A 26,308-nucleotide genomic window follows, 5' to 3' on the forward strand; every position below is an offset into this window, starting at 1 on the left:
AAATGAACCCAAAGAAATGCCAGAGGGAAAGGAACAGCGGCTTCCCTTCTAGGTGGTGTTCCCTGTTTCAGGGGTCATACCCTTGGGCAGGACAAGGCACAGCTCAAGTCACTGCCAACAGACTCCCTTCTTTGTGTCACCTGGACATTTAAATCCAAATCCTGCCAACCTCAGCATCTGAACCAATACAAGTGCACAGTTGCCACTGCCTATTCAGGTCACCCAGGGCGAGAGCAGACCCCATCAGAAACGGAACCACCAACCACCACCCACCTACTCACCACAAAGGAGGGAGCCCCCAATGCAGACTTCAGCCCCACTTGCCCTCCCTTTGTGCTTCAGTGGGCAGGGGTGAAGAATCCACCAGGGGGACACATCACAGGACGTCCAACAGCCTGTGCCCAGGAAGAACGTGGGACACTGCAGCTGCTGCTACAACCCGCCGTGACTCCGGGGGGGGCCTGGGCTTAAGTCTGGCACGTCACTGACTACTGGGGTCATGCGGGGCAAGTCACCTCACTAAAGGCTCCTTTCCACACAGCGCTGTTCTAAGGAGGAGACGACACCAAGGGCCCGGCGACACACTTTCTAGTCTTATCCCTGTGCGTTTATTAGCACACCCTGTTTTTCACACAAATGAGAAACGAGAGAGCTGTCCTGCAAAGGGCGTTCATCAAGTATCAATGTATCTTCTACACCTTTCCAATGTCTTTATGCAGATCTATTACTTTCTTTTTGTAAATTAATGGCCCACCCCCTTCCGAATCTGCCATTAGTTTAGGTAACTCCCGGTGATCCTTCAAGTTCCAAAGAACTTCACTTTCTCAGATAATCATTTTTTTAACATTCTTTTTTATTTTTCAATTACAGTTGCCATGCAATATTATATTAGTTTCAGGTGTACAACACAGTAATTAGACATTTGGATAACTTATGAAGTGGTCACCCCAATAAATCTAGTCCCCACCTGCTCCGCCATCATGACCGAAAGCCTCAAAGAATTATTGTAGAACTCCCAGCCCAATCAGAGCCTAGTATGTGTTCCCACTTACTACTTCGTGACATTCGTGTGTGGGAGCTATCTCCAGTAGTTTGTAAGATTCCACTAGCGGAGGAACTGTGTTTACTTGTAATGAAATCCCCCGCCTGAATACCAGGTCTGACACACAGGACGTGCTACAGAACTCTCAGTGAGTCAAACCCATGACGTTTCTTCTACCGTGTGCCCCCGAAAGTAAGACCCATCCGGACAATCAGCTCCCATGCGTCTTTTGGAGCAAAACTTAATATAAGACCCGGTCTTATTTTACTGTAATATAAGACTGGGCTTTATATAACACAATGTAATATAAGACGGGGTCTTATATTAATTTTTGCTCCAAAACACGCATTAGAGCTGATGGTCTGACTAGGTCTTATTTTCAGGGAAACACGGTATTTTATCAACCAGCTCTTTCTTATTGAGGGGTTAAACACAGATCAGGTTCGGTTAACCTTGCGAGAGCAAACTATTCACAAGACAAATCAATAATTTACCAGTTTCAGATGCTTTTGGTTAGAGTGTAAACAGGGTCAACATTTTTGAATGACAACTACCGTGTTGCCCCGAAAATAAGACTTAGCCAGACCATCAGCTCTAATGCGTCTTTTAGAGCAAAAATTACCTAAGACCCGGTCTTATGTTATAGTAAAATAAAACCGGGTTTACATTAATTTTTGTTCCAAAACGCGCATTAGAGCTGATGGTCCGGCTAGGTCTTATTTTTAGGGAAACACGGTAGGCACTACCTATTAAAATGTAAGATATTTGGAAAGTAGTCCCCTCTTGGCCGCAATTTCACTGTCCACAGTTTCAATTACTGGTGGCCACCCCAGGTCTGAAAATATAAAACGGGAAATTCCAGAAATAAACAAATCCTAAGTTTTAAATGGCACGCCTCTGAGTTGCGTGATGAAATCTCGCGTCATCAGCTCCGTCCTGCCCTGGCTCCATCCCTGTGTCCAGCCTCTCTATACTGTGTATGTCCCCTGCCCTTAGTCACTTAGCCATCTTGGTTATCGGATCGATAACCTGCTTTGCTGTGCCTGTGTTCAAGTGAATCTTATTTTATACGTGACTCTTATTTCAATATCTTGTGATAGCTGTTTTATTTTATCACTTATTATTAATCTTCTGCTGTGCCTAATTTATAACTTAAACTTTATCATAGGTATGTATGTACAGGAAAAAACATAATATATAAACGGTTCCATACTGTCTGAGGTTTCAGGCATCCCCTGGGGGTCTGGGCTGTGCCCCCTGCGGACAAGGGAGGACTGTGCCTTTTAACAGCTTTCCCTCTTCCAGAAAGCGATCTTATAAAAATACTCACAAATGAGTGTTGAGACTGGTAAAGATGTCTGCAGCACAGTTTTAAAAACACTACCTTAGAGAGCTTCCAATTTCAAAAAATCAGTTATGTAACTATGTATGATGACGGATGCTGAACTTAATTATGGTGATCATTTTGCAATATGGTCAAATTCTGAATCATTATGTTCTATACCTGAAACTAATACAATGTGATACATCAATTAAAAAAAAAAAACAACTCAGGGGCGGGCCCTGTGGCGGTTAGAGCTCCGTGATCCTAACTCCGAAGGCTGCTGGTTCAATTCCCACATGGGCCAGTGGGCTCTCAACCACAAGGTTGCCAGTTCAATTCCTAAAGTCCCACAAGGGATGGTGGGCTCCGCCCCCTGCTACTAAGATTGAACAGGGCACCTTGAGCTGAGCTGCTGCTGAGCTCCCCGATGGCTCAGTTGGTTGGAGCGCGTCCTCTCAACCACAGGTTGCCGGTTTGACTCCCTGAAAGGACAACAACTTGAAACTGAACAGCACCCTCCCCAACTAAGATTGAAAGGACAACAATTTGACTTGGAAAAAAGTCCTGGAAGAACACACTGTTCCCCAATAAAGTCCTGTACCCCTTCCCCAATAAAAGAAAAACAAAAAAACTTAGTTCCAGGCTCTCTGCAGCATTCCGTCTACTGCACCGAGAGGCACAGAACCTCAGCCCACCCACTTGGGGCATGCCTGTCCAAGCACACCAGGAAAATGGGAAAAATAAGGACAAGGTAGCAAGTTCTTTAAAAAGGCAAACTTATTAAGTTTAAAACGTGTCCTTTGTTCTGAGTCTTTCCTTCTTATACCTTTGGCCTTAAAAAGGCCCCTTTGAAAAAAAACTATATTTCTTGTGGTAACATGGTTAAGAACATTATGTAAATTTCAGGTATACATTATAATTCACCATTTGTGTACCCTATTGTACCTTATGTTCACCACCTAAAGTCTTCTGTTACCATATATTTGACTGATTTACCCAGTTTGCCTTCCCTCATCCCCCCTTTCTCCTCTGGTAACCACCAGTCTGTTGTTTATATCTATGAATTTTTTGTTTTGTTAGTTTGTTACTTTGTTTTATATACCACATGAATGAAATCATGTTTTTTGTCCTTTTCTGTCTTATTTCACTTAGCACACTACTCTCAAGATCCATCCATGTTTTTTTTTTTTTAAGATCCATCCATGTTGTAGCAAATGGCAATATTTCACTTTTTATGGCTGAGTAGTATTCCATTGTGTATGTGTGTGTACACATACACCACATTTTCTTTAGCCAATCATCCGTGAGACGCTTATGGTTGTTTTTATGTCTTTGCTATTGAAACAATGGAGATAGCAGATGGTGATTTGGTTTTTTGTTTGTTTGTTTTTGCTATTGTTTTGGTGTCCCTACTTGGAAAAATTTAAAACCTGCAACCCCATGTCAATCCCCCAATTGTGTGTGTACATTTTGGTGCCCTCTATCATGCAACTTTCCCAGAACAAAACTGTGTCTGGGGGTTAGTAGCAGTCACTGGAGAAGATAAGAGAAGGAAGAAAAAGCTAGGATTTTAATTTTACCCTTATAATCTCAGTAGCAGTCAGAAATATGAGAAGTAATGAGCAGGGTTGACCCTAGTGGAAAATATCTACCTTCACTGTCATTCTCTCTTTTCCAGCTCCCTCCTACCACCAAACCTTATTCATTTATTCACCTGTCCATCCGTCCAATAGTTACTAAGGGACTATGGGTGCTAGGCACTGTTCTAGGTACTGTGGATATAGCAATGAACAAAATGACCCAATACTCCCTACCCTCTTGGGACTGACATTCTGGAAGGTTAAAGGGGAACTGATGGGGAGACAGATAAGTGGAGACAGAGAAACAAGTAAAACCTCAGTCAGATGTTGGTAAGTGTCATGAGAGATAATGAAGCAGGAGTGATGGGAAAGGGAGCCAGGGGATGGGGGAGCTACAATGGAAAACAGGATAGTTGGGAAAGGTTTCAATGAGAGGGTGACACTGAACAATGAATGACCTGACAAAAGGTGCAAGCCTGGGGAAATGGGGAGCTAGTGTCTAATGGGGACAGAGTTTCAGTTTGGGAAGATGAGAAAGTCCTGGAGATGGATGGTGGGGACGGCACAACATGAATGTACTTGATGCTCTGAACTGTGTACTTCAAAATGATTAAAATGGTAAACTTAAAATATATGGGGGAGGGAAAAGAGAACAGCAAGGAAGCCAGTGTGGCCAGAGCAGAATAAACAAGGGGGAGTGCGGGAGAGAGAAGACGAACGGGGAGCAGAGAATCAGACGGTACAGAACCTCACAGAACATGGTCAAGATTCTGGACTTCCTTCTGAATGAAGTGAAAAGCTAATGGAGAAGTCTGAACGGGGATCACGTGATCGGACTTATTTACAAGTATCACTCTGGCTGCTGAACACAGAGGAGACCAGGCAGGAGGCCACGCCACAACTCAGTGAAAGACAAAGTTGACTTGGACCAGTCACAGCGGTGCCGACGGCAAGAAGGGCTTGCAGTCTGGATCTATAGTGAAGGCAGTAACAACGGGATTTGCTGACAAATTAGCCAAGGGACAGGAGAGAAGAATCAAGAATATCACTGAGGTTCTGGGCTTGAGGAACTGGAAGAATGAAGTTGCTATAAACTGAAATGGGGAAGGCAGTAGAACTGCAGGCTTGGGGGTGAGAGACCAGTTTGGTTATGAACATTTGCCGACCTGACACCCAAGTGGAGATGGGAAGTAGGCAGAACTTTGCTCATTACATGGTTCACTTAGTCATAGATCATCAGAGCCCAAGGTGACCCCAGATCGCCAAATCCATGGTCTTCATTTGCCAGATGGAGAAGTGAATGCCCAAGGTCACAGACCTAGTTAATAGCAGTTTGGAGCAGAACTCAAGCCACTCGATTCTCAAGTCAATGCCGTTTCTACCACGTTACCTCCCTAATTTAAACGAAAGTGTTGCTGGTTCATTAAACAAATAGACTTTGTGCTGTGGTGCCTGAATTAATAAGCAGGACAGTCCCTGCCCTTGCTGAGCTTAGTTTGGTAGAGAAGACAGATATCAAGTAATCACTTGGGACAATGTAAGAGAAGGGCTACGAAAGCTAGGTTAAGCAGCTATGACAGTATAAAACTGGAGAAGCTAATCTGGACTGAGGAAAGGGCTTCTCCAAGAAAGTGATATTTAATCTGAGAAGTGAAACATTACTGAATTAGCCAGGCATAGCAAATGGGGCTGAGGGGAAGGCATCCAGGGAACCTGGCAGGCAGGGAGAAGGGCATGTGCAAAGGCCCCGGGGCAGGAAAGCACTTATAATTGAAAAAAGAAAGAGAAAGCCAGCTTGGCGTGAGCAAAGTGCAGTGAAAATGGCAAAAAAAAATAAAAAAAAGAAGGCTAAGAGGTAAAACGGAGCCAGGTTATGAGGGAGCTTGTAGGTGCAGGATAAAGCACCCCGAGTCTTGATAGAACACCAGAGGAGAGGCCTCTGAGGAGCGAAGAGGCCGTCTCCCCCTTGCCTCTTTCTCTTTCCCGTCATGAGAGTGTTTCCTCGCCTCCCGGGATCTGATGAGGTATGGAGCCTTCAGCCCTGGACCCTTCAGACGAGAGCCGCAGAAAATAAGCCCACGTAGCTGCAACAGGGCAGCCACACCTGCAGTGCGGTTTTCAGCTCCTTTTGTTTTGGTGTCCTCTTCAGTGTGTGGGACTAGGACCCAGGAAGCTGGCACCTTTGGCCTATTCGTCTTCTCACTGTATGTGTAAGTAATGAACTGTCTGAATATGAAAGTGGTTTGTACCTTTTCCGGTCCAATCAGCCAGGCTTTGACCTGGTTTTGTGTGTGTGAACTTTCCAGTAGGACATGTTAAATGTTTCGCTTGATCCCAGAAGCAATGGGAGGCCACTGAAGTGGGATCATGACAAGATCAGATTTGCATTAAAAAAAATCACTGTGGCTGCTATGTAGATAATTCGGGAGGCACAAATGTATAGGTTGATGGTGACTTACCACGGAACTTCTTTCCTACAAGCACATTTGTATTTTGACACTTGAGTGCCTATTCTGTGCCAAACAATAGGACACAGATACCAAAAGAGCACAAGAGTCCCTACACGAATATACCTTAGTCTGGCCAAGATCAGCAGTAATTGCAACCCATTGTGACCTGTGGGAAGAAGGAAGCACACACTGCGCAGGAGCGCAGCAGGGGGAACAATTAACTCTGCATCTTCTCAACCACAAGGTTGCCGGTTCGACTCCCACAAGGGATGGTGGGCTGCGCCCCCTGCAACTAGCAACGGCAACTGGACCTGGAGCTGAGCTGCGCCCTCCACAACTAAGACTGAAAGGACAACTTGACTTGGAAAAAAAGTCCTGGTAGTACACACTGTTCCCCAATAAGTTCCTGTTCTCCTCCCCCAATAAAATCTTTAAAAAAAAAACACATTTAACTCTGCTTGGAATGCCCACACAGGGCTTCACTGAGCAGGGCTGCGGAGGATATATAGCAGTTAGCAAGGCACTCAGAGAGGGCAGGCAGTATGTAAAAAGACAGAAGCATCACGTGACGTGGACAGGAGCTACGAATCACCCAAACGGTAGCAGGTAAAATACAAAGCAGGAAATGGTGGAAGGTCAGGCTGGAAACCCAGCAGGGCGGGGGAGGTGTCCTTCCCCATCCCCAAACTTGAATTATAACCTGTGGTTTACAAGAGGCAACACGGCACAGTGGGAAGAACTTAGATCTACCATTTACTTGTTATATGACCTCAAACAGGCTTCCCCTCCGAATAGTTTCATTTGGAAAAAGGGAGTAATACCTACAGTATTATGTATGGTATGAAATGACATGAATGGGTCCCAAAGAAGAGCAATTATTATGTTAATTGCTATAAACAGGTTTTCTGAAAATAGCATTTACTGTTTTTTTCCCCTCCCATTTTAAAAAGTAGGGCATGGTGAAAATTTAGAAAATACGTAAAACACAATTGATACCACCTAAATGACTGATTGAATGGCCACAGGCTCTACAGAGCTAACCGATTTATTAATTGAAATCTATTTTTCCTCATTCAGGGGCCTTGAGGACACAGAGGATATCCCAGCAAGATTGCCAGTCGCAACCAAAGAAGCCAACATGGTCTTCCAGGCGAATCTTGAGACTCCTTCCTCTCATCTGAGATCAGACAGGGCAAGAGTTCCGTGAATCCCCCAATAGGTAGGGGCAGCTGTAAGGCCCCGTCCAACAAGAAGCAGATACAGAACAGACCTCCTGTCCCTCAACTTCCCACAGACAATTTATGGGGATCACGTCTCTCCAGGACAAAACAAGGCAGGCATCTAAAGATAGGTGTCGGGTCTCCCTACATTACCACTCAGAAGACCTACCCTCTTGGTCCAAACTTCCCCTTTCCATTGTAAACAAATGAGTACAAGATACCCAACTAGATCAAACTGGCCACTCCCACCTGCGCAGATTAAAAAAGATGAGGTAACAGCCTCTTGTCAATCACAGGTGTCAATCGGGTGGTTCTGAAAGGAACAGTCTGTTTGAGAGAAAAAGATAAAAACCACCCAGGTCTCATTAGTCGGGGCCCTCGAGCCATTGTCTACTGCTCGGGTCCACTTCTATTTCTTTGAAGTGTACTATCTCTTCTAATAAACTGCTCTTTCACCACTTTATGTCTGTGTCTCCTTCAATTCTTTGCTCGAGACGCCAAGAACCTGGACATTGCGCCGAGAAGGATTCACTGTCCGGTAGCAACTGTACCGTGAAGTATTTTAAAAATTATAAACAGTTTAAACGTCCATTTATTTTTTTAAAAAGTTACATTTTATCCATTCTGTGGAATACTGTACAACACTTTAGGAAAAATCCCCAAGATTCATTCATTGCAGATAAAATGCACAATTCAGTGTTTTAACATTCTGTATTTTGGTCAAGGTCTGGTAGAAAAGGACCTTAGCTGTCAGTAGTGTGCAGATATTTGGAAGGATGTTCTCATCGCTACTTGTATGATTATAAATGCATGTACTATTGCACATGTTTTTTGTTTGGATTGGAAAATTTTAAACACATTGGAAGGAAATTTAGCAAAATGTCAACAGCAGTTACCTCTGGGTGGTGGTGGGATATGACAAATAATTACAGGCAATTTTTATGGCATTCTTTATACTTCTGCATTTCCCGAGTTTCCTACAATAGGTACACCTTTATAAAAAAGACAAAGGGTAAGATATGAATTTTAATGTAAAAATGGATATTACCGAGTCTTATAGTATGCTGACCACTGTGGTTGGGGTATGAGAAGTCCAGATCAGTATTATTTATAAAAGAATGATGGCTTGGGTACATTTAGAAAAATAACTTACCGGGGCTTTGTTTTTGTTTCCTAAGTCCGAAAGTAAAACTCCGTGCTCAGTTCACCTGATCTGAGCGCCCAGAGACATTCCTGAGTTCACCCGTAAGGCCATCCAAACCAGCTGTCAGCACAACTAGGAAACGTAGAACTTTTTCCCATACTTGGAGTCCAAGTCTCAGGCCTTGTGAAATTCCCCGGGGTAAATAAATACCAGGCCCTTATCTAGAAGAGAGGATTTCACTACTGCCTCCCCCTCCATTTTGTCAGGAACAAAGGGGACTAGGGCAGCCTCAAGGCACAAAACCTCCCCAAGTCCCTGACTCAACATGACGAGGCCAAGACGCTCATTTTCTTCCAGGAAGCCTATTCCACGACTGGATGGCTCTAATATTAATATTTTACAATAACAAATGCTTCTTACGTACACTGAACTGAAACACGCCAGCCAGATTCTAGTGTTGCAGACCTGGGCTCCAATCCCAGCTCTGCCCCCGACAAGCTGTGTAACCTTGTGTGGTTTTATTTAACCCCTCCGAACATTGCTTTTCTCATCTGTAAGCGGGGTTACCACCTTCGCAGGCTGCAGTGAGGATTAAAGGACAGGCCTCACTTCCTAGCCCTGCCCTTCGGAACCAAAGCAAATGAAGTCAGCCCCTCTTCCACCTGAGCCCTTCAAATTGCTGCAAACTCTAATCGTGTCTTCTCCATTCTGAGCATCCCTATGGCGTTTTCTCTGCTGTAAAACAGCTCCCTAATTTTACACTTGGGTGGGACTCTCCCATCAGGGTGTTCAGTAGCCAGATGCCCTCAGACCTGTTTGGGAGTCAACAGCAGTTAACTGCCACATTGCTCTGTGCCAGCGACTGTGGTAAACCTTGCTGTACAGAGGTCAGCCTCCCTAACTACCTCAGAGACAGGAAGTGGCCAGGCCAAGGTCACTGAGCTGGGAGTCTGCCGAGCCCAGGTCCTTCTCACTATGCTGTAGACAGTGTCTCCCAACCTGTGCTCGGGCCCAGCAGCCTCAGGTGGGCTCAGTCCTCCATGGGGCCGAACCCGAGTGGCCCTGGCAGAGTCTGGTCTGTGGTCTGGTAGTGCCCCCTTCCTTGCTGGATGGGATACAAATCTCCAGGGCTCCCAAGGAGAACGGAAGGCTCTGCTGACACAGGACACACTCTAAAGGAAGGAATAAAGCCAAAGCGGACCCCACCGGGCAGCCAGGCCAGAAATGAAATCAATGAAAAGTGAAAAAGAAACGAAACTGGGCCGGCCGGGTGGCTCAAGCGGTTGGGAGCTCCTAACACCAGCACGGGCCAGGGAGCTGTGTCCTACACAACTAGACTGAGAAACAACGGCTTGAACCGGAGTGGGGGGGGAGGCGGAAAAAGGGGAAAAACAAACAAAACTGCCAGGCAAGATCACAAAGGTTACGGTCTGTCCTCCCAACAACTGTGCCAAGTGGGGTTTTTACAGGTCACTGTGTTCCTTGTTTAGATTAGAAAATGGAGACTTAGACAGATGAGAAAGTCAATCCCACTAACATGTCAGCTCCATGAGGACAGAAAACTTATCTATGCTGGTTACCACTGCATACTCAGAGCTCAGGACAGGCTGACACACAGCAGTTGGTCATGAAATACTTGGTGATGGAATTGATGTAGGCAGAGCCATGACCTGAATACAAGTCTCCTCATCATGCTTTCAAGTTCAAGTTGTGAGTGTCCCTGGCAGAGGCTGTGCTGAGCCACCAGTGCCTGTTCAGGGCCAAAACATATGTGAAAGGGGTCCACCCCGCAGCATGTCCCATGGACACCCTCTCCAACTCTGGCCTCCCACCTGGCCAAGGTCAGACATGCTGCTCTTTCTTCCCAAACATGAATGCCTTCCCGTGGGACCACTTGTACCCAGAGAACAGTCCAAACCAGAGGGACTGACACCATCTCAGGCTGAAGGCCAGCCTGGCTGGGCCAGTCTGACCTTCTGTCCATCCGTGAAGCATGGCATACACCAGTGCTGCCCCAGGGAACCACGTGTCGGTGGGCACCAGCGGGCAAGTGAGCTGCCCAAACAAGCTGGGCTTCTAAAGGAGGCCCGGTCTCTGGAGGCAGCTGCTTCAGCAATAAAGAGTAGTCACCAGCCCCATTCTGACCTGTCGAGTGCCATTGCAAAAACACTCCAAACCCAGTGCCAAGTCACAGAAAGGGCATCTACTCTAAAGCTGGATGGCACTGGCTTAGAATCGCAGCTCCCCTAGCTATGGGACCAGAAATAAGATTCGTCCCCTCTCAGAGCCTTAGTTTCCTCTTCTGTAAAATGGGGCAACAGAGCAGAGATTTTGTGAAGATTAGAAAGAATGTATTACTTGGAAATGCAGAGAACAAAGTCTAGAATGATAAATACAAAATTCCTATAAGTGGTTGTCTCCGTGGGCTGTAATGGAGAGAAGGAAAGAGAGCTTTTATGAATATATTGCCTTCTTCAAGGAAAAAAGATATGCCAAGTACAAAGCTCAAGAGCTGGGTTCCTAGCAGGCCTTCACTCAATGTGAGCTGCTATTACTCAGCTCTCCCGGGAGAATGACATGCTGCCACTGACACACTGCCCACCTGTGTCCCGGAGAACGACGGGCTGTTTCCCGCTCTGCCCGCTACTCCCTTCCCAGCCACCAGAGACCAGGAGCCCCGGGGCAGATCACACGCACCAGGACAGCTCATCTCAGTACTGAAATGGCACTGGACAGGTCTCATTTATCCACTCGTTCTGCCCTCGAATGCCTAACAGAGTCATCCAACCTCTACAGGCCCGGTCCAGGGGTGGGGAACGCACCACCTTACGAGGCAGCCCATTTCACCAGCAGGGTGACTTCCGGGTCGAGTGGGTAAGACACCTGGTTCCTCTGACCATGACCCTGGGCAGCCTTTGGCCTCACAGCTCTTGGCAACTAGCTGCCTAACCCTTCCTAGCAGGGAAGCCTCAGATGGGCTGTCTCGGTAGGCGGACAACACAGGAATGCATGTCAGTCAACACCCTGCTGACAAGAAGCCTCTTCCCACACCTCTGTTGCTTCTAACAATTTTCTCCCACCCCTGGTAGGTGATGCCTGGCACCTCTCCTAACAATCCAAAGCTAAACAATTCTCTCCTGCCAGAAGGCCATCAGCTAGCTTGGTTGCTATGCAACTGGCAGGCACACAAGTGAGGCAGTCCCTTCCCGACGCTTGGAAAGGAGGCAGGGAGCTGTGTCTCTCCAAGTGACAACCTCTAATGGGCTCCCAGGCCGTAGGGGGTTCCTTTAAGGAATCACTTGATATTGTCACTCATCTGTCTAGTTCTCCTTTGCTGCTGGCTCAGCGGCAGACTCCAGGCACGCTGTGAACTGCACACCAACCCCCAGCTCTGCACCAATGCATTTAGAAGGGGGTCCTCAGCAAGCTCAGAGGCAGCCTGTGACGCTGACCCGGCTCAGCCTCTCCCTCTCAAGCTCTGCAGGTACTTGGAGCAGGAGGCATCCACAGCCCCAAACAGACATACATACAAACAGGGCGTGGAGCCAACCGAACTGTGTCCCCTCTATCCAGCCAACTTTACAGAGATCCAGTTTCTACTGCTACCCCCCGCAGAGGACTGTGGGGAAGTCTGACTGGGTGGTAGAAAGCCTGCCTTCTGCAGTCAAACAAATCTGCATTCAAAATCTGGCTGTGCTGCACGCTAGCTGTGACCTCAGGCAAGTATTTAACCTATCTTGGGGTCTCAGTTTCATCCTTGTGAAAACAGGCTCATGATACCGACTCCTTAGGGTGGTTGTGAAGGACAAACGAGGCAGTATTTGTGCAACAACACCTAGTTCAGTGACTGGGGCAGGGGCCTGACTAAACAGGCCACCACAACATCCAAGTTCCCGGATGGTCCAGTCTGGAGTTAGCAGTCTCCACCCCAGCACACGGCCCCTCCCTGTGCTTCAGCCCAGTGTATTAGCTATAAAGTGACTTCCTCACCAGCATATGAGCTCTTTTATAGGCAGAGCCCTTATCTTCCACCAGCTCTGTAGCTCTCTCAGTGAACAACAGTAACAGAAACAACACAATGTCCAGCAGAAGGTGGAGGAGCCCAGCACTGAATGGGCGAAGGGGGTTCAAGGAACTCCTGAGACCCCTTAGGAACCTCCCCAGACTGGCCACAGAATTAAAGCTCCCAATTAGAAACTGTCTCAATCTCCGCCTCTGCTGGGTGAAAACTGTAATACTCCTACTGTGCCTAAATTCCCCAAGGAATTTAATATTTAATGATGAAAATCCTGCAAGTGTAATTCTAGAGCTCATTTTCTCAATGTTGCCCTTCAACTTAGTGGATTCATTTCTACCTCTTCTCCCAGCTCTCTTACAGCGGTACCCAAAAGGCTTTCCTGAATAACCGTCACATACCCGATATCCATGGATACTATGGAAGGGAAAAGCAATTTCCCCACAGCCAGTCTTTTTCAAATGTGTGAGCTGAGGATAAATGCTGGGGCAATGAAGCCTGTCGGCCATCTCCAGGATTAGAGACAGAGACTACATCCCCCAAGCGCCTACATGCTGGGCCAGATTTGCCCCAAGTACTTTATACACACAGTCCCATTTAATACAGCTACCCTGAGGCAGAAAATAATGTGCCCATTTTACAGATTAGGAAACTGAGGCTCTGGAATGTTAGTTATTATGCCCAGGGCCACACAGCAAAGGTGGAATTCCAGACCTTGTTCCAAACTTGGTGCCTTTTCTTTTGGCCCAAGCTTTGCAGAATGAACCCCCCCACCCCAAAAAAATTCTCCATGCCCTTTAGGACCCCCAAAATAAAGAGCTTCTACAGGTTCTAGAAGCTTAAGGGCCTATTCCTAAAATAACACCAGAAACTATTCACAAATTTTTATAATGCATTAGCGTCTAAAGAACTTTCCAAATATTCTTAGGCCTTCAGGACCCTTAATGGGAGGATAGCTATTGATTGTCCCATTTTGCACGTGTATAACCTGAGGGCCACCGAGGGTTGAGGGCTTGCTTGGAGTCTGTGGCACAAGAAGTTTCCTGATATTCCATGTGCTGCTTTTTAAAATGCTGCAGCCTCCCTGCAGTCCCCACCCTGCTTTATGCTAAGAGGTCCAGAACCTTCAAAGCAGGGCATCAAAGAAAGCTGGAGCCAAAGAAGTGGGACGGCTCAAGCATCAACACTCATTTTAGATACTTTCCACATGGCCCTCTTGAAGTCACCAGGTACCAGAATAAGACCCAAGATAGAACAGGGCTCACTTCAGGCAAGATGCTCATACTCAATTGAGGGAGCCTGGGGCGAGACATCCAGCTTCCTCACCTGTGAGATACAGGTCTTTGTTAAGAGTTGATAAAAAGATCAAGAATTTATAAACCAGCTTCAGCCCTCACCTAAGTTATACAAATACTCTGCAAACACATGACTACTGTTCACCCATCCCTCAGCTGCTTCTGTCCCATGACCTAGGAGTCATGCTTAATTATTCCCTGTCCCTCACACTACACATCCAACCCGTCTGCCTCCCAAATATCTCCACTACCAGGACGCTAGTCCCAGACATCTTCACCACTCCCTGGTTAATTCCAACAGCCCCACTGGTCTCCCTGCCTCTTTTGTCCCTGTGATTCATCATCCATGCAGTAGCCTGAATGATTTTTCTCAACTATAAATCAGATCCTGTCACGCCACAGCTTAAAACCTTTATTACACTTGGAGCAAGACCCAATGTCCTTCCCAGAGCCTACACAACCCTGCCTGCTACCTCTTGCTCAGACCTTTCTCTCCTCTCGACAACTCGAGACACACTGGCCTCGTTTCTTATCCTCAGCTAAGCTCATACTTATCTCAGATGCTGCATGTGCTGTTCCTTCTATTTGAAGTCTCCCCCTCCCCAAAATGCTGAAGGGCTGCCTTATCATTGACCTATTGGCTCAAATGTCACCTCTTCTGAGAGGCCTTCCCCAACCACCCTGGTTTAAGCCATGCCACGTCCGAGCCCTACTCTCTCTACCATACTATCCTACCTTATCTTCCTTACAGCATTTAGTAGCTACAATTCTTATTTGTCTACTTGCTTATTTTGTCTCCTCAGGACTACGATATAAGCTCTGCTATTCTTGTTCTCTATTGCACTCCGTGTCTACAACAGTGCTAGGCATACAGTAAGCTTTCAATCAACATTTTGGAAACAGTCGGTCCAAAAGACGACGGTGTGCTCCCCTAGTCCTCAAAACGGTGATTCTACTCCCTATGCCCAAATTTAAGACTGGAAGTTTGTTTCGTCATCCATTCAATCATTCATTCATTCACTCAGTTCAAATCAAGAGTTGACCACAGGACACCTGAGAAGGTACCACAGTGAACATGCGACCAGAATGATCTGATTAATAATTCAAAAATGTGATACTTTATAGATGCACTTTTAACTTCTGTCAAATGTCAGACTTCTTTGTAGTTCCATCTCAGATTTACACACAAGAGGTTACATGGCTTCCCCAAGGTCACATAATGAAAACTCTGCACCCCAGTACCTCAAGACAAAGCCAAAGACTTAAGAAAAGTATTTGCAAGTGCCCAAACCCGTTTATTTACCATCCATAGTTATTTGCACAAAATAAAATATAAGACCCAGTATTACTTTTGCTCCAAAAGACGCATTAGAGCTGATTTCCAGCTAGGTCTTATTTTGGGGGTAGTAATTGCCATCATTCTATTATCTGACTTCCAGCCAAGGGCAGGAGAAATATATTTTGACTGAGAAAGATCTCCAAGGCTCTCCATAGTAGAATACATTAGAATATAGTGGAAGCTCCGTAAGAACAGGAATGTCTGCTTTACTTATCATTGTATCTGAGGCAAGCAGTGGGTGCTCAGTAAATATGGGGTGAATGAGGCAGGGAAAAAATTTAATGTATGAACAGGGTTCTCCAGACATGACAACTAAAGTAGTACCATCACGTCTCAAATGGAGCTAAACAAAAGAGTTAAATTTACAAGGTTTTCAGGGGACAATGTTAGCTGGCCATTCCTTAAGACAGCCTGGATACTAAGAGGCAGTGTTAATGCTGTTCGTTCATCTTAGCTAAATGAAGAAACAAGGAGACCTGAATTTTAATCGTGACTCTGCTCCCGGAAACCGCTCAGGCTCCCAAGGTCTTGGATTTTCTATCTGTAAAAGACGAAGTTGGACTACAAGATCATAAACAAATATATTCTACTTTCTCAGGACTTTATAACAATCATCATAACTATCTGAGTGGAAGCCAATCACCAAGAACTCAATAAACGTCCATGTAGGTGATCCCCAACTGCAAGATGAGGAAACTAAAATACAGAAGTAATTTGCTGAAGGTCACAGGGTCCAGATCTCTTTCTATACTGGACTAACATTCACGCTTTTCAAGATCCTTTTTCAGTTCAAAAATACTGTGATGTTAGTCCTCTCATCCAAGTAATCATTTATCTTATCAAATAATCTTGCCTGACTTCACTACATCATGGCACAGCAGGATCAGGAAGAAACTACAGCATTTCCACATTGTTAACCTGGAAAATCAAAAGATCTGAAGAAATAGTTAGGACAAATTCTTTGTCTTTGTTCAGAATTGACAGATCAGAAGTGTTTTAAGATAAAGGATGATTTCATTTTAACCTTAAGGTTTAAACTTAAGCAGTGATAAAAAAAAAAAAAAGGATCACTTCTAGTAACAAATGTTTCCTGAGTACAGTAAACAACAACTTTCTAAATTCTATAACCAAAGTTGTGCCACTTGATTCAAAGTAGATTCACAAAGTTAAACGTAAACGGTTATCAAAGAATGACTACAAATGCTTGCTTTATTTTTATTAACAAATACATGCTTGACATTGAACCTTAAAGTATAACACCTTCCAAGGGTTGTCAAGTCAGACATGAAAAAGACACCTGGGAGTCACAGTCAATTTTCTAGATGGTTCATCACAGGAAAGTCAAGGTCAAACTGTGTGTCTCTTTACCCTCTGCACCTAGTAACTGAAAAGCAACTAGTGGTGAGCCCCAAATACTCCATTCTAGTACTCTCAGAAATACAAATGTTAGCTCAAGGATCACGCTCTGGCTCAGCAAGTCCTGGGAGGACAGGCTGACATGAACGGGGAAGGCAGAGAGACTATAAGGAAGGCAGATACTCAGGCCACTTCAGTGACAGCAGTTAACTTTCACCTACTTTATTAAATAAGAGTAATCATCTCACCAGATGATTATATGACTCAAAGTGCGATAAGGAATTAAAAGTCTTTCAATCTTGTGCAAAGGTGAGAGAGACACTACTGTTATTACTATTTACTACATCTGGGGTCGGAAGACACCCCCACCCCCACCCCTCAGTCTTGGCTATGTGTTCCGCAGGATCCTCAAAGGATTCAACAGGATTCTAGTTTCTTCTCCAGACTCCAAGCCTGGCAATTGTAGATGCACCTGGCTAGCAAGTCTCTGCTGCTGAGAAATGAAAAGCGAGGCCTTTAGGCGCTGGGCCCAGCGGGCTCAACCACGACCACACACCCCCAGTCACCTTGTCTTCACCTTGAGGAACGGAAAGAAACCCTACGGGGAAGGGGAGTGCAGTCCTCAAAAAGGAGAAAGAAGTGCCTCCACTCTTCACCCGGCCACTGCTGCTTGGACCCACGCTTCCCGCGGGGCGGAGGCAGGGCTGGGAGAGCTGACTGAGCCGGGGACGCCTTGACCTCGGGCGCCGGAGGATCGGACACGGGCGCTGGGCCCACAGTCGAGACAGGTACACAAAGTCACGGCAGGTCGGCCCGCCTAGCCTCGCCGCGCCCACAGCCGCAGGCACAGTAGGAGGTACCCCGCCCCCGTGAACCCAGAGGGCCCTGAGCTCGCTCACCTGCAGCCGGGTCACCAGGAGGCTGTAGGGCGCCATTTTGTGCACTGACAAAGATGAGGTCGCGTGAAAGTGACGTGACAAACAGCCTATTTAAAGCCCTCGGGGGGCGTGGTCTAAAGAGGCGTCACGGCCAAGGCGGGGCCTCCGCGGAGGCGCTTGAGTCCCTCAAGCGCAGTGGGCGGAGCTCCCGTGTTAGGGACCGACCCGGAAGAGGAAAGAGAGCTGCATAAAAACACGGAATGATGAACCATATATCCTGGAAACAAGATTGCAATGTACTTAAATATAAGTGGTGTTTAGAAAAGGAGAAAGTTCTGGGATTTGTTATAATTGAAGCTCCGTTAAGATACGTTGATAGTACTTTACATTTTTGATCAAAGCGATATCAATGTCAATGTATAGAAAATTTTTCTTACAATTTGTTCATGTATTATTTTGCTCCATATTTCTGTGGCATTTGGTACAATAAACCTTTTGAATGTATCTTGAAGAAAAAACACGGATGTTTTATCCAAATACAAGTTTCATCTTTACACTTTGCAATTTGTCTCTTCCATCCAAATCCGGGAAAGGCATTTTTATGACTCTCACGCACCTGCCAGGACCCGACTCCCCAACAGAAACTCGTCTTTGGAACGCTAGGGTTTTGATCGAGCGAATTAGAGCAGGGCCTGGTACAAAGATTGTGAACGCTGATGGAAGCCTAGAGGACCAATCACGGCGACCAGGAGGCAGGTACAATGGGGGTTAAAGGTCGGACGGAAGTTCCCGCAGCTTCCGGTGGCCGCGTGAGTGCGCGCTATGGCTAAACATCACCCAGACTTGATCTTTTGCCGCAAGCAGGCTGGTGTTGGTGAGACTGCTTCCACGCGCGCGGCTCCCTGGGTGGGGTGGTCTTAGGAGCTGGGGAGTCCGAGGTTCCCATCTCTTTCTAGGGTCTTGCTTCGGAGGTGCCACGTTTCCCGCCTCACGGTCCGTAGTGTAGGAGCGGGCGGGTTTTGTGGCGTGTGATGAAAACAAGACGGTGGCGCTCGTGCTGGGAGCCGAAGGCGGGCGACCGGGGTGGGGTCCGGAGAAACTTTTATTGCCCAAGACCTGGGAGGGGCTTTCGGATGGTGTGGGTTTGGGAAGTTTATGAGGATACGATGGATGGGTCAGGGCTCGCTGCAGTCCCTGCTCATGTCCACACCCCAAGCTCGAGGATGTTTTTCTCTTCCTCAAACCTTTAATGCTAATTGTACTCTTTACTTTGCAGCCATCGGAAGACTGTGTGAAAAATGTGAGTCGAACACGCCCTCCAGAACACCCCACCCCGTCCTACTCACAGTTTCTGTGGAATCAGCAAAGGCCACCTGCTGTGGGGCCCCGCGGGCCTGGAGTCACTGCGCCCGGAAGCATGTGAACACTGGCTGCCAGGCTGCAACCAAAGGCCCCCTCCACCTCCCACTCCAACTTGCACATTTTAGACAGTGTTGAGGTTTGGAGCAAATCTCTAGCTTTGGACACGAAGTAGCACGACCTGGTCTCCAACACAGCTTTTGCCAGTAATTATGTAGACGTATCACCTACCCAGTGCTGTTCTAAGCCCTTTACATGTTAGGTGATTAATGTTTCCTATGTATTGTGGGGATGGACCCTAAGTAAGCCACGTTTTGTGAAGCCAAAGTAGAGTGCCCCAGAATCACTGTCAGAAGGAGCCTCGTGTGTTTCCCCATAGCAGGAGGAGGGCAGAGGACTTGAGGTACTTGTAAGTGGGCATTACTCCATTCTCTTTTCCTCGCAGGTGATGGCAAATGTGTGATCTGTGACTCCTACGTGCGTCCCTGCACCCTGGTGCGCATATGTGATGAGTGTAACTATGGCTCCTATCAGGGGCGCTGTGTGATCTGTGGGGGCCCCGGAGTCTCCGATGCCTATTACTGTAAGGAGTGCACCATTCAGGAGAAGGATGTGAGTATGTTCTAAGCTTTCCATTTGATCTTTCCTTTTGTTTAAAAACATTTCGCTCTCCGTGACAAACTCTTGTGATCTGTGGAGATTAGTATGTTCAGCTAGTCATCTAGGTTATAATTTTTTCAACTTCTTTGAGCCCAACTGGGTGTGGTCCAATAAAAGGCAGTTATTTTCCATCAAGGGCAAATCTGCAAGAGAAGCAAATTTTGTCAACACCAGCAATTTGGAGAGCCCTCTCTATTCTTTTGATGTCTGTCTTGATTTTTTTAATTCAGAAATAACGTCCTATATTTTGTAAATTCTAGCACAGTGCATGGTGTGTGATAGCCACTCAGTAATTCTCTTTGCTGTCGTTAAGGACTGGGTGGATGTGGTGACATTTGAATTTGGGGAAATTCGGGTTGATTGCAGCTAAAGAATGCCTTTGGTTTGATATTGTGGAATTGATTCTGTTGCATGACATTTGTGTCCCTTGGCACTGTGAGGTAGCAGTGGCTAGTTATTCAACTCCTTGAGCTTGATAGAGAGGGCTTATAGATCTATACTAAGCGCGAGTTTTACCATTTTTTCCTTAGCAGACTTCTTGGGGGAAGTCTCATGAATCAGCTTGTTTTTTTCTTATGACACAATAAAAGAAAGTGATACACTACCAGTAGGCTAGTGGAAAGTATCTGGTTACCTAATCTAGGATAAGGCAAAAGATATATAAATCTTAATGTTCCCATGAGCAAAGAGTAGGTAGGTTATAGATGTTATCTCTCTTATTCTTTACAATAGTTTTGTTAAATAGCGATTATTATTAGCCCCATTTTACCGCCCCTCACCCAGCTAAAAAGTGGCAAGTGCAGACTGTCTGACTAAACCGAGTGGTGTCCCCATTACACCGAGTTGCCCTTCTGTAAATCTTTTTGGTAAGGTGTGTCCATGATGAGGAGAAATACCCCAGCCACCTCAGCAGCCTGCATTTCAATCCTGTCTAACCTCAGTAAGTGGGACTTAGCAAACCAGATAAAACTGCTTCTTACACTAGTAAGTTTTCTGTTACTTAGGGAGATGAGAAGAGCCATCAGTAAAAATACGAAAAACATAATTTCGGTTGGTGACTTGGATTTCCCTCCTTACCTAAACTCTGATTTGCACTTACCTTTGACTGTCAAATCATGTCCTGCTTGATTTGATCCACCAGCTAGGTGACACTGCTTTAGAAAAGTGACCTTGGTTTATATTTGTATCTCCTTTTCCCCACTTCTTGGTGTAGTTCCTGGCATGTAGTAGTGTAAGCATGGGACACACTTTTGGTGCTGACGTTATAAGTCATCCATAGACATTCCCCCTACAGAGTGTCTGATACACAGTAAGTGCTTGGTAATTATTTAGCGTAGAAGCAGTGAAACCACGGTAAGACAACAGTAGTGAAAAGAAAGTACAAATCTTAAACTAGCCAAAGAGTCTATTAAGGACATTTTCTTGAACTTGGGCGTGGTAGTAGCTAGAGTTCTTATCTGCCATAAGCTTGCAACGAGAGAGTGCTTAATAAATGTTAATTGCTGTCTGACTCGTCTGCATGGGGTGTGTGACCTGATACCTTTGGATCCTTCTGCCTCATTCTGTCCCTGAGCATTCTTCTAGACATCACTTCCCCTACTTCACATTATACAAGAATGTTCTGGGGATATCTGAGAAGGCACCTAGCTCACATTTACTTGGCAATAGTTTCCAAGGAACACAAAGCAGTCCAGTGACATGATCCAGCCTCTCAGCCTTACAGATCACCATGTAGATTAAGTGCCTAGACTTTTTCCTATGCAGAAATCTTCCCACAACCAGAGCAGCCCTGTTATTGTTCTCTTCCTGCAACGTTCATCATTTTGAAGGGCAGTAGACCAATAAACAGCTGGGTGTCTCTCGAGTGTTTCAAAGCGTCAGGAATACTGAGGAGTCAGGGATAATACCTCTGGGTGTTACTACCAGAGGACCAATTTGCAGTTTTTTCTAGTGCAGCTAGCATCTCAATCCCCCTTAGCTCTTGAGTCCTTTACTCCTTTTACTTAAACCATTTTCCTCAGCTGTCCCAACCAGAAAACAAAAATAGCAGCTAATATTTGTGGAGCTCTTGCTGTGTGCCAGGTATTGTGCTGAACAATTTTCCGAAAATTCCATATGACATAGATGAGGAAATTAGGCTCAGAGATGTTAAGCAACGTGGCTCAAGGTCATATGGCTAATAAGTGGCAGATCCAGAACTAGAACCCAGGTCTGTCTAACTCTGTGGTTCTCAACATTTTTTTCCCATTATTTCCCCCCCTAAGGAGAATCGTTACAATTTTAGATTAAATGTAAAACTTTCCTTCCTAACAAGGAATTAAGTACCAAAGAAAAAGATTTGGTTGGGTAAAGATGCTCTTATCAAAGATGTTTTTATCCGCTTTGAGGATTCATAACCTAACTCAAAGCACTTACCTCTCACCACCTCCCCATGTGGTTAAGGATGTGCCTCTTGTTATTTCTACCATTGTCTTCTCCCCATTGAGTTGAACAGCAGAGCATTTAGATAGATGCGAAAGATATTTGATACTTTTCAAAGTTAATTGACAAATTTATCATTCTCTTTAACTGCCTAAATCATTGGAAAGTTTTGGTCTTGCCTCTGTTAGAAGAAACACCAGACTGGAAGGCAGAAAGCCCATGTTCAAGTCTTGGCTTTGCTGGTAACATGCTGTGTGTGGTTTATCTACAAAAAAGAAGTTAATAATCCCTGTTGCCTCACGGATGCATTTACTGAGAGCTTGAAGGTCTTTACAAATAAAGTTTCAGATAGAAAACGTGATACTACTCTCAGGTCCCAAACCAGCGTTCAGTCTGGTTTTTACATCATTGGTATTCCTTGAACAGTTGCTAAAAGAATGAACAGCATTTAACCTTCAAGTTTCTGTTAATAAAGCGGTCTTGCCGCGGGCACCTGTTCAGAATTCTGTGCTACCATTTGTAAGAAATAGAGATGTGGACTCATTTTCAGTAGTTGTGTTTTTCTGATCCTAAAATTTGTAAATTGCCTTTTCCTGCATTTCAGTTCTGTACAGATTTCCCTTTGGTGTGTCATATTTTTGTACATGATTAGTGTTGGTTTTAAAGTTTTTCTTGCAAGTCCTGGGTATTCACCCCTGGTATAGGGTAATTTTTTTTTTCAGCTTTTATTTATTTTAAGTGTATTTTTCCAGGACCCATCAGCTCCAAGTCAAGTAGTTGTTTCAATCTAGTTGTGGAGGGCGCACCTCCCGATGAACCATGTGGGAATCAAACCGGACACCTTGTTAAGAGCACTGTGCTCTAACCACTGAGCTACAAGCCACCCCCAAGCATATTTTTGTAGCTTGCTTTCCTGCCGTAGAATGGGCTGGAGACACAGTCTTCTCAGGAAGGAAACCCAGAGGCACCGAGTTCTCCTTGGGGTTGCTACCACCATGCCCAGCTTATGGTTCCCCTGGTGATGTGGTATTGGGCATATAGTATAATAGAAACAAGCACTTGACCGTCTAATGTCTCCTTTTTTGTGAAATTTTAGAAATTAAGTGGCCGTAAAACATTTATCAATGGCATTCCATTCAAGCCACAGCTGCCTAAAATAAAAATTTAATGGTAAGTGTGTCCTGGAGGGACTGAGAGACGATGACATTTTTAGTATTCGTGCATACAGTTAAAAGAGCTATCATGAGGCAGACATTAGCAGGTATTTTTAAAATGCCTTCTAGCTCGCCTCGCAGAGATTCTCCTGTACCACCCTCCAAGGTTTCTTAACAGTCCTTCCATATTCCTTTCCATGCTCTCTACTCACAGGCATATCCAACAGAGGCCAACCACTTCCAAGGTGCACATTGTCATCTCTCACAGCATGGGTAGAATTTGGGAACAACCACGAGACCCATGGGAGATGTATAGAAAATAAAAAACAGGAGGTTAGGCAAGAAAACAGGAAACCTGTGAGAGTCAGTGAGAGAAAATGCCGTAAAAGCCAAAGATCTAAAAATCCAGTGCATTGGTTTTCCAACTCTTCTTTTTTAATGTATACAGTTCTATCTTCAAAAAATAGCTTACACAGAAGCTGTGTGTGTGTTTGAAGCGTTTGAAGCATTACGAAATTGGTTATATTTGGGTTTTGCAATTTCTTTTAACTTACTAAGAGCTGACTGGATGCTAGGCACTGTTCTAAGTATACTTCTTGATTCTTAATTCTAGGAGGTAGGATCTGCCATTGTAATAATTGTATAAGTGACTAAAAAGAGCTATAGGGCGGTTGTTAACTTCTCAGAATTCAGGCAGCCCAGCTCCAGAGCATACCATTGTAACCTAAGCTATGAATGAGAATGGAGCTGCACAGATTGGGGGTGGCCCCTCTCAGGACTCTCTAGGGCTCTATACATAACAGTTTGTAACATTGACCAGTCCCCTTATTTTACAGTTGAGGAATATTAGTCCAAAGAGAAGTAGCTAACCCACAGTTGCACAAGTCAGGAGATACCCTAAGCCTAAACAGGCTTGCAATTTCATAGCATCTCTAAAAGGCGTCGAGCATTGCTGTGTTTAATATCAGGCTACCTTGGGCCAAGAAGAGGCAACTTCCCTCCTTTGCACCGACTTTCAGGTAGGGCTGGGCCCACAGCCTGGCTCCCTCAGAACAGCGAATTCCACAGATGGTAATTCTCAGTGTAATACGTGGTACATGTTTTCTAGAAAATCATGAAATGTTTCTGTTGGCTTTGTGTGTTTTCCAAGATTTTTTTACAGTACTGATATCAGTCCCTGGAAAGAGAAATCAGCTGAACTAGAAATGAGATGTCTAATTCATTTCATAGCCCAGTGGCACAGAAAGCAACCTCCTTTGACATAGATAGTTAATAAAATCGTCAGACCTGTAAAGGTTTTTTCCAGTAGAAGCTCCCTCAGTTTTCCTCCCATCATCCCAGATCAACTGATGGAGTCATCATTTGTGCAGAACACAGCCTCCCAGGGGCTTCACTGAAACCACTCAAGCTCACAAAATGGCTGGGGGCAGTGGGGTGTCATTACAAATCAGAGTAGGGACCGTCAGCAGCCAGCCAGCTAGCACAGGAGCACCCTTCCCCCAAGAACGTGTGTCAAATTAAGTGAATTAATGAGGACACATCAAACCCAGTATTATCTCCTATGGTATTTAAACTGAAAGGTACTATTTCCTAATAGGATTTTTTCCCTTGGTGGTATTCTCTCCTTGGGATAGTGGAGGAGAGCTTGATCTGAAAATAATTACTGTTTCTTACCTTTCACTTGAAACCCTTTGGACATCTTAAAAGTTTTAGATTCTACCTCAGCTATATCATACTAGCAACAGAAGTGGGCTGAGAATCCAGTATTGTAAGTGCAGGCCACTGGATTGAGGGTAGACAGGCTCTGGGCGCCTTCTAGGTTCTTAGCAATTGATCAAATAGGATAACTAAACTGGTAAGATGAATGGCTAGACCATTAATCCAAAAGTTATATTTATCCTAAGGCCCTCTTAATTCATGCTCAAGAGATTTTGAACAACTTTTCTCTTCTTCTGTTTTCCAGAGAGATGGTTGCCCGAAGATTGTCAATTTGGGGAGCTCTAAGACGGATCTCTTCTATGAACGCAAAAAATACGGCTTCAAGAAGAGGTGATGGGTGGGTGGCCTCTTCCTCCCCCCATCAAGCTGCTGCAGCTGCTAGAAAAGATACCTGCTGCCAACAGAAAGGGAGTGGAGCACAGTACCACCCAGTTGCCTATAGTACACTGGCACCTTTACACCCTCTTCTCCTCCCACCCAGACAGTGTGGTAGGAATGGAAAAGGATTCTTCTCAGAGCACTCTGGCAGACCGTATCAGAAAAAAAACTGATAGATTCGTTCATGGCTTGTCTTGAATTCAAGAAGCAAGAGTCTGTTCCACATGGATAAGTTCTCTTGACACCAGGAGCTTCTGAAACAGGAATAATACCATTTCCACCTTCTGACTGAGGAGTTGACTGACGCCACCCACAGTGAGAAACGTGTCCTTACAGCAGCTCTGATGGCAGCGGCCTTGATGAAACATCTGCAGTGTGGTAGGGAGTTCTCAGAACAATAAATGTGAGCATTTAATCCTGTAACACTTGCCAGGTGGTGCTGGTTCATGTTATTTTTCTTCTAAGAAATTGGAAACCCTTTCTGTTGCTATAGTATTAATAAAGCAGGTGTTTATTTTCTGGTAGTCACCGTCCCAGTTTAAGTTTTATCTCTAGGAATTTATTTTAGTCATCCAGGAATTTGTGATTCAAAATAGAGGTATTAGGATTCATTGAGCACCTCAACCTCTTTTACTACTGGAAGGAATTCAAAACCATCCATGCCTTTCATTGGTAAACCAGAGTCATTTTTAGAGGCTTTTTTCCTTCCTGTCCAAGTTTCATTTTGAACTGAAGAGATAGCTTCCAGTAATGGGAAAGGGAATGAGACAAAATGTATTCACATCAGTGAGTTAGGAGAACTGAACTTCGTTGATTTGGTTCATAAAATGCATATATACTCACATTAAGGACTTTTTTTAAGTAAATTAACAGATTAGGGCAAATTCAGACATACCTTTACGCTAACTCAACTGTCTGTACTTTGTGCCCGCTAGAGGTGATAGGAGGGTACCCAGAAGAGGTAATTCATTCAT

General features: G+C 45.2%; 2 protein-coding genes across 2 annotated transcripts in view; one reads left to right on the forward strand and one right to left on the reverse strand.

The window, feature by feature from the left end:
• The window catches only part of ACO2 (aconitase 2), a 41,126-nt gene extending 23,353 nt beyond the window's left edge, over nucleotides 1-17,773 (reverse strand). The window contains exon 1 of the mRNA XM_081059401.1: nucleotides 17,665-17,773. Coding sequence (XP_080915527.1) covers nucleotides 17,665-17,700 — 36 coding nt within the window. The 5' untranslated portion in view covers nucleotides 17,701-17,773. The remainder of the gene's footprint in view (nucleotides 1-17,664) is intronic.
• Nucleotides 17,774-18,421: 648 nt separating this feature from the next.
• PHF5A (PHD finger protein 5A) lies at nucleotides 18,422-25,858 on the forward strand. Its single transcript, XM_081059406.1, has 4 exons — nucleotides 18,422-18,517; nucleotides 18,920-18,943; nucleotides 19,448-19,614; nucleotides 25,201-25,858. The coding sequence occupies exons 1-4, from the start codon at nucleotides 18,466-18,468 to the stop codon at nucleotides 25,288-25,290; spliced, it is 333 nt and encodes a 110-aa protein (XP_080915532.1). The 5' UTR covers nucleotides 18,422-18,465; the 3' UTR covers nucleotides 25,291-25,858.
• Nucleotides 25,859-26,308: the final 450 nt, after the last annotated feature.

The sequence above is a fragment of the Rhinolophus hipposideros genome, assembly GCF_964194185.1.
Source record: "Rhinolophus hipposideros genome assembly, chromosome: 9".
Classification (NCBI taxonomy): Eukaryota; Metazoa; Chordata; class Mammalia; order Chiroptera; family Rhinolophidae; genus Rhinolophus; species Rhinolophus hipposideros.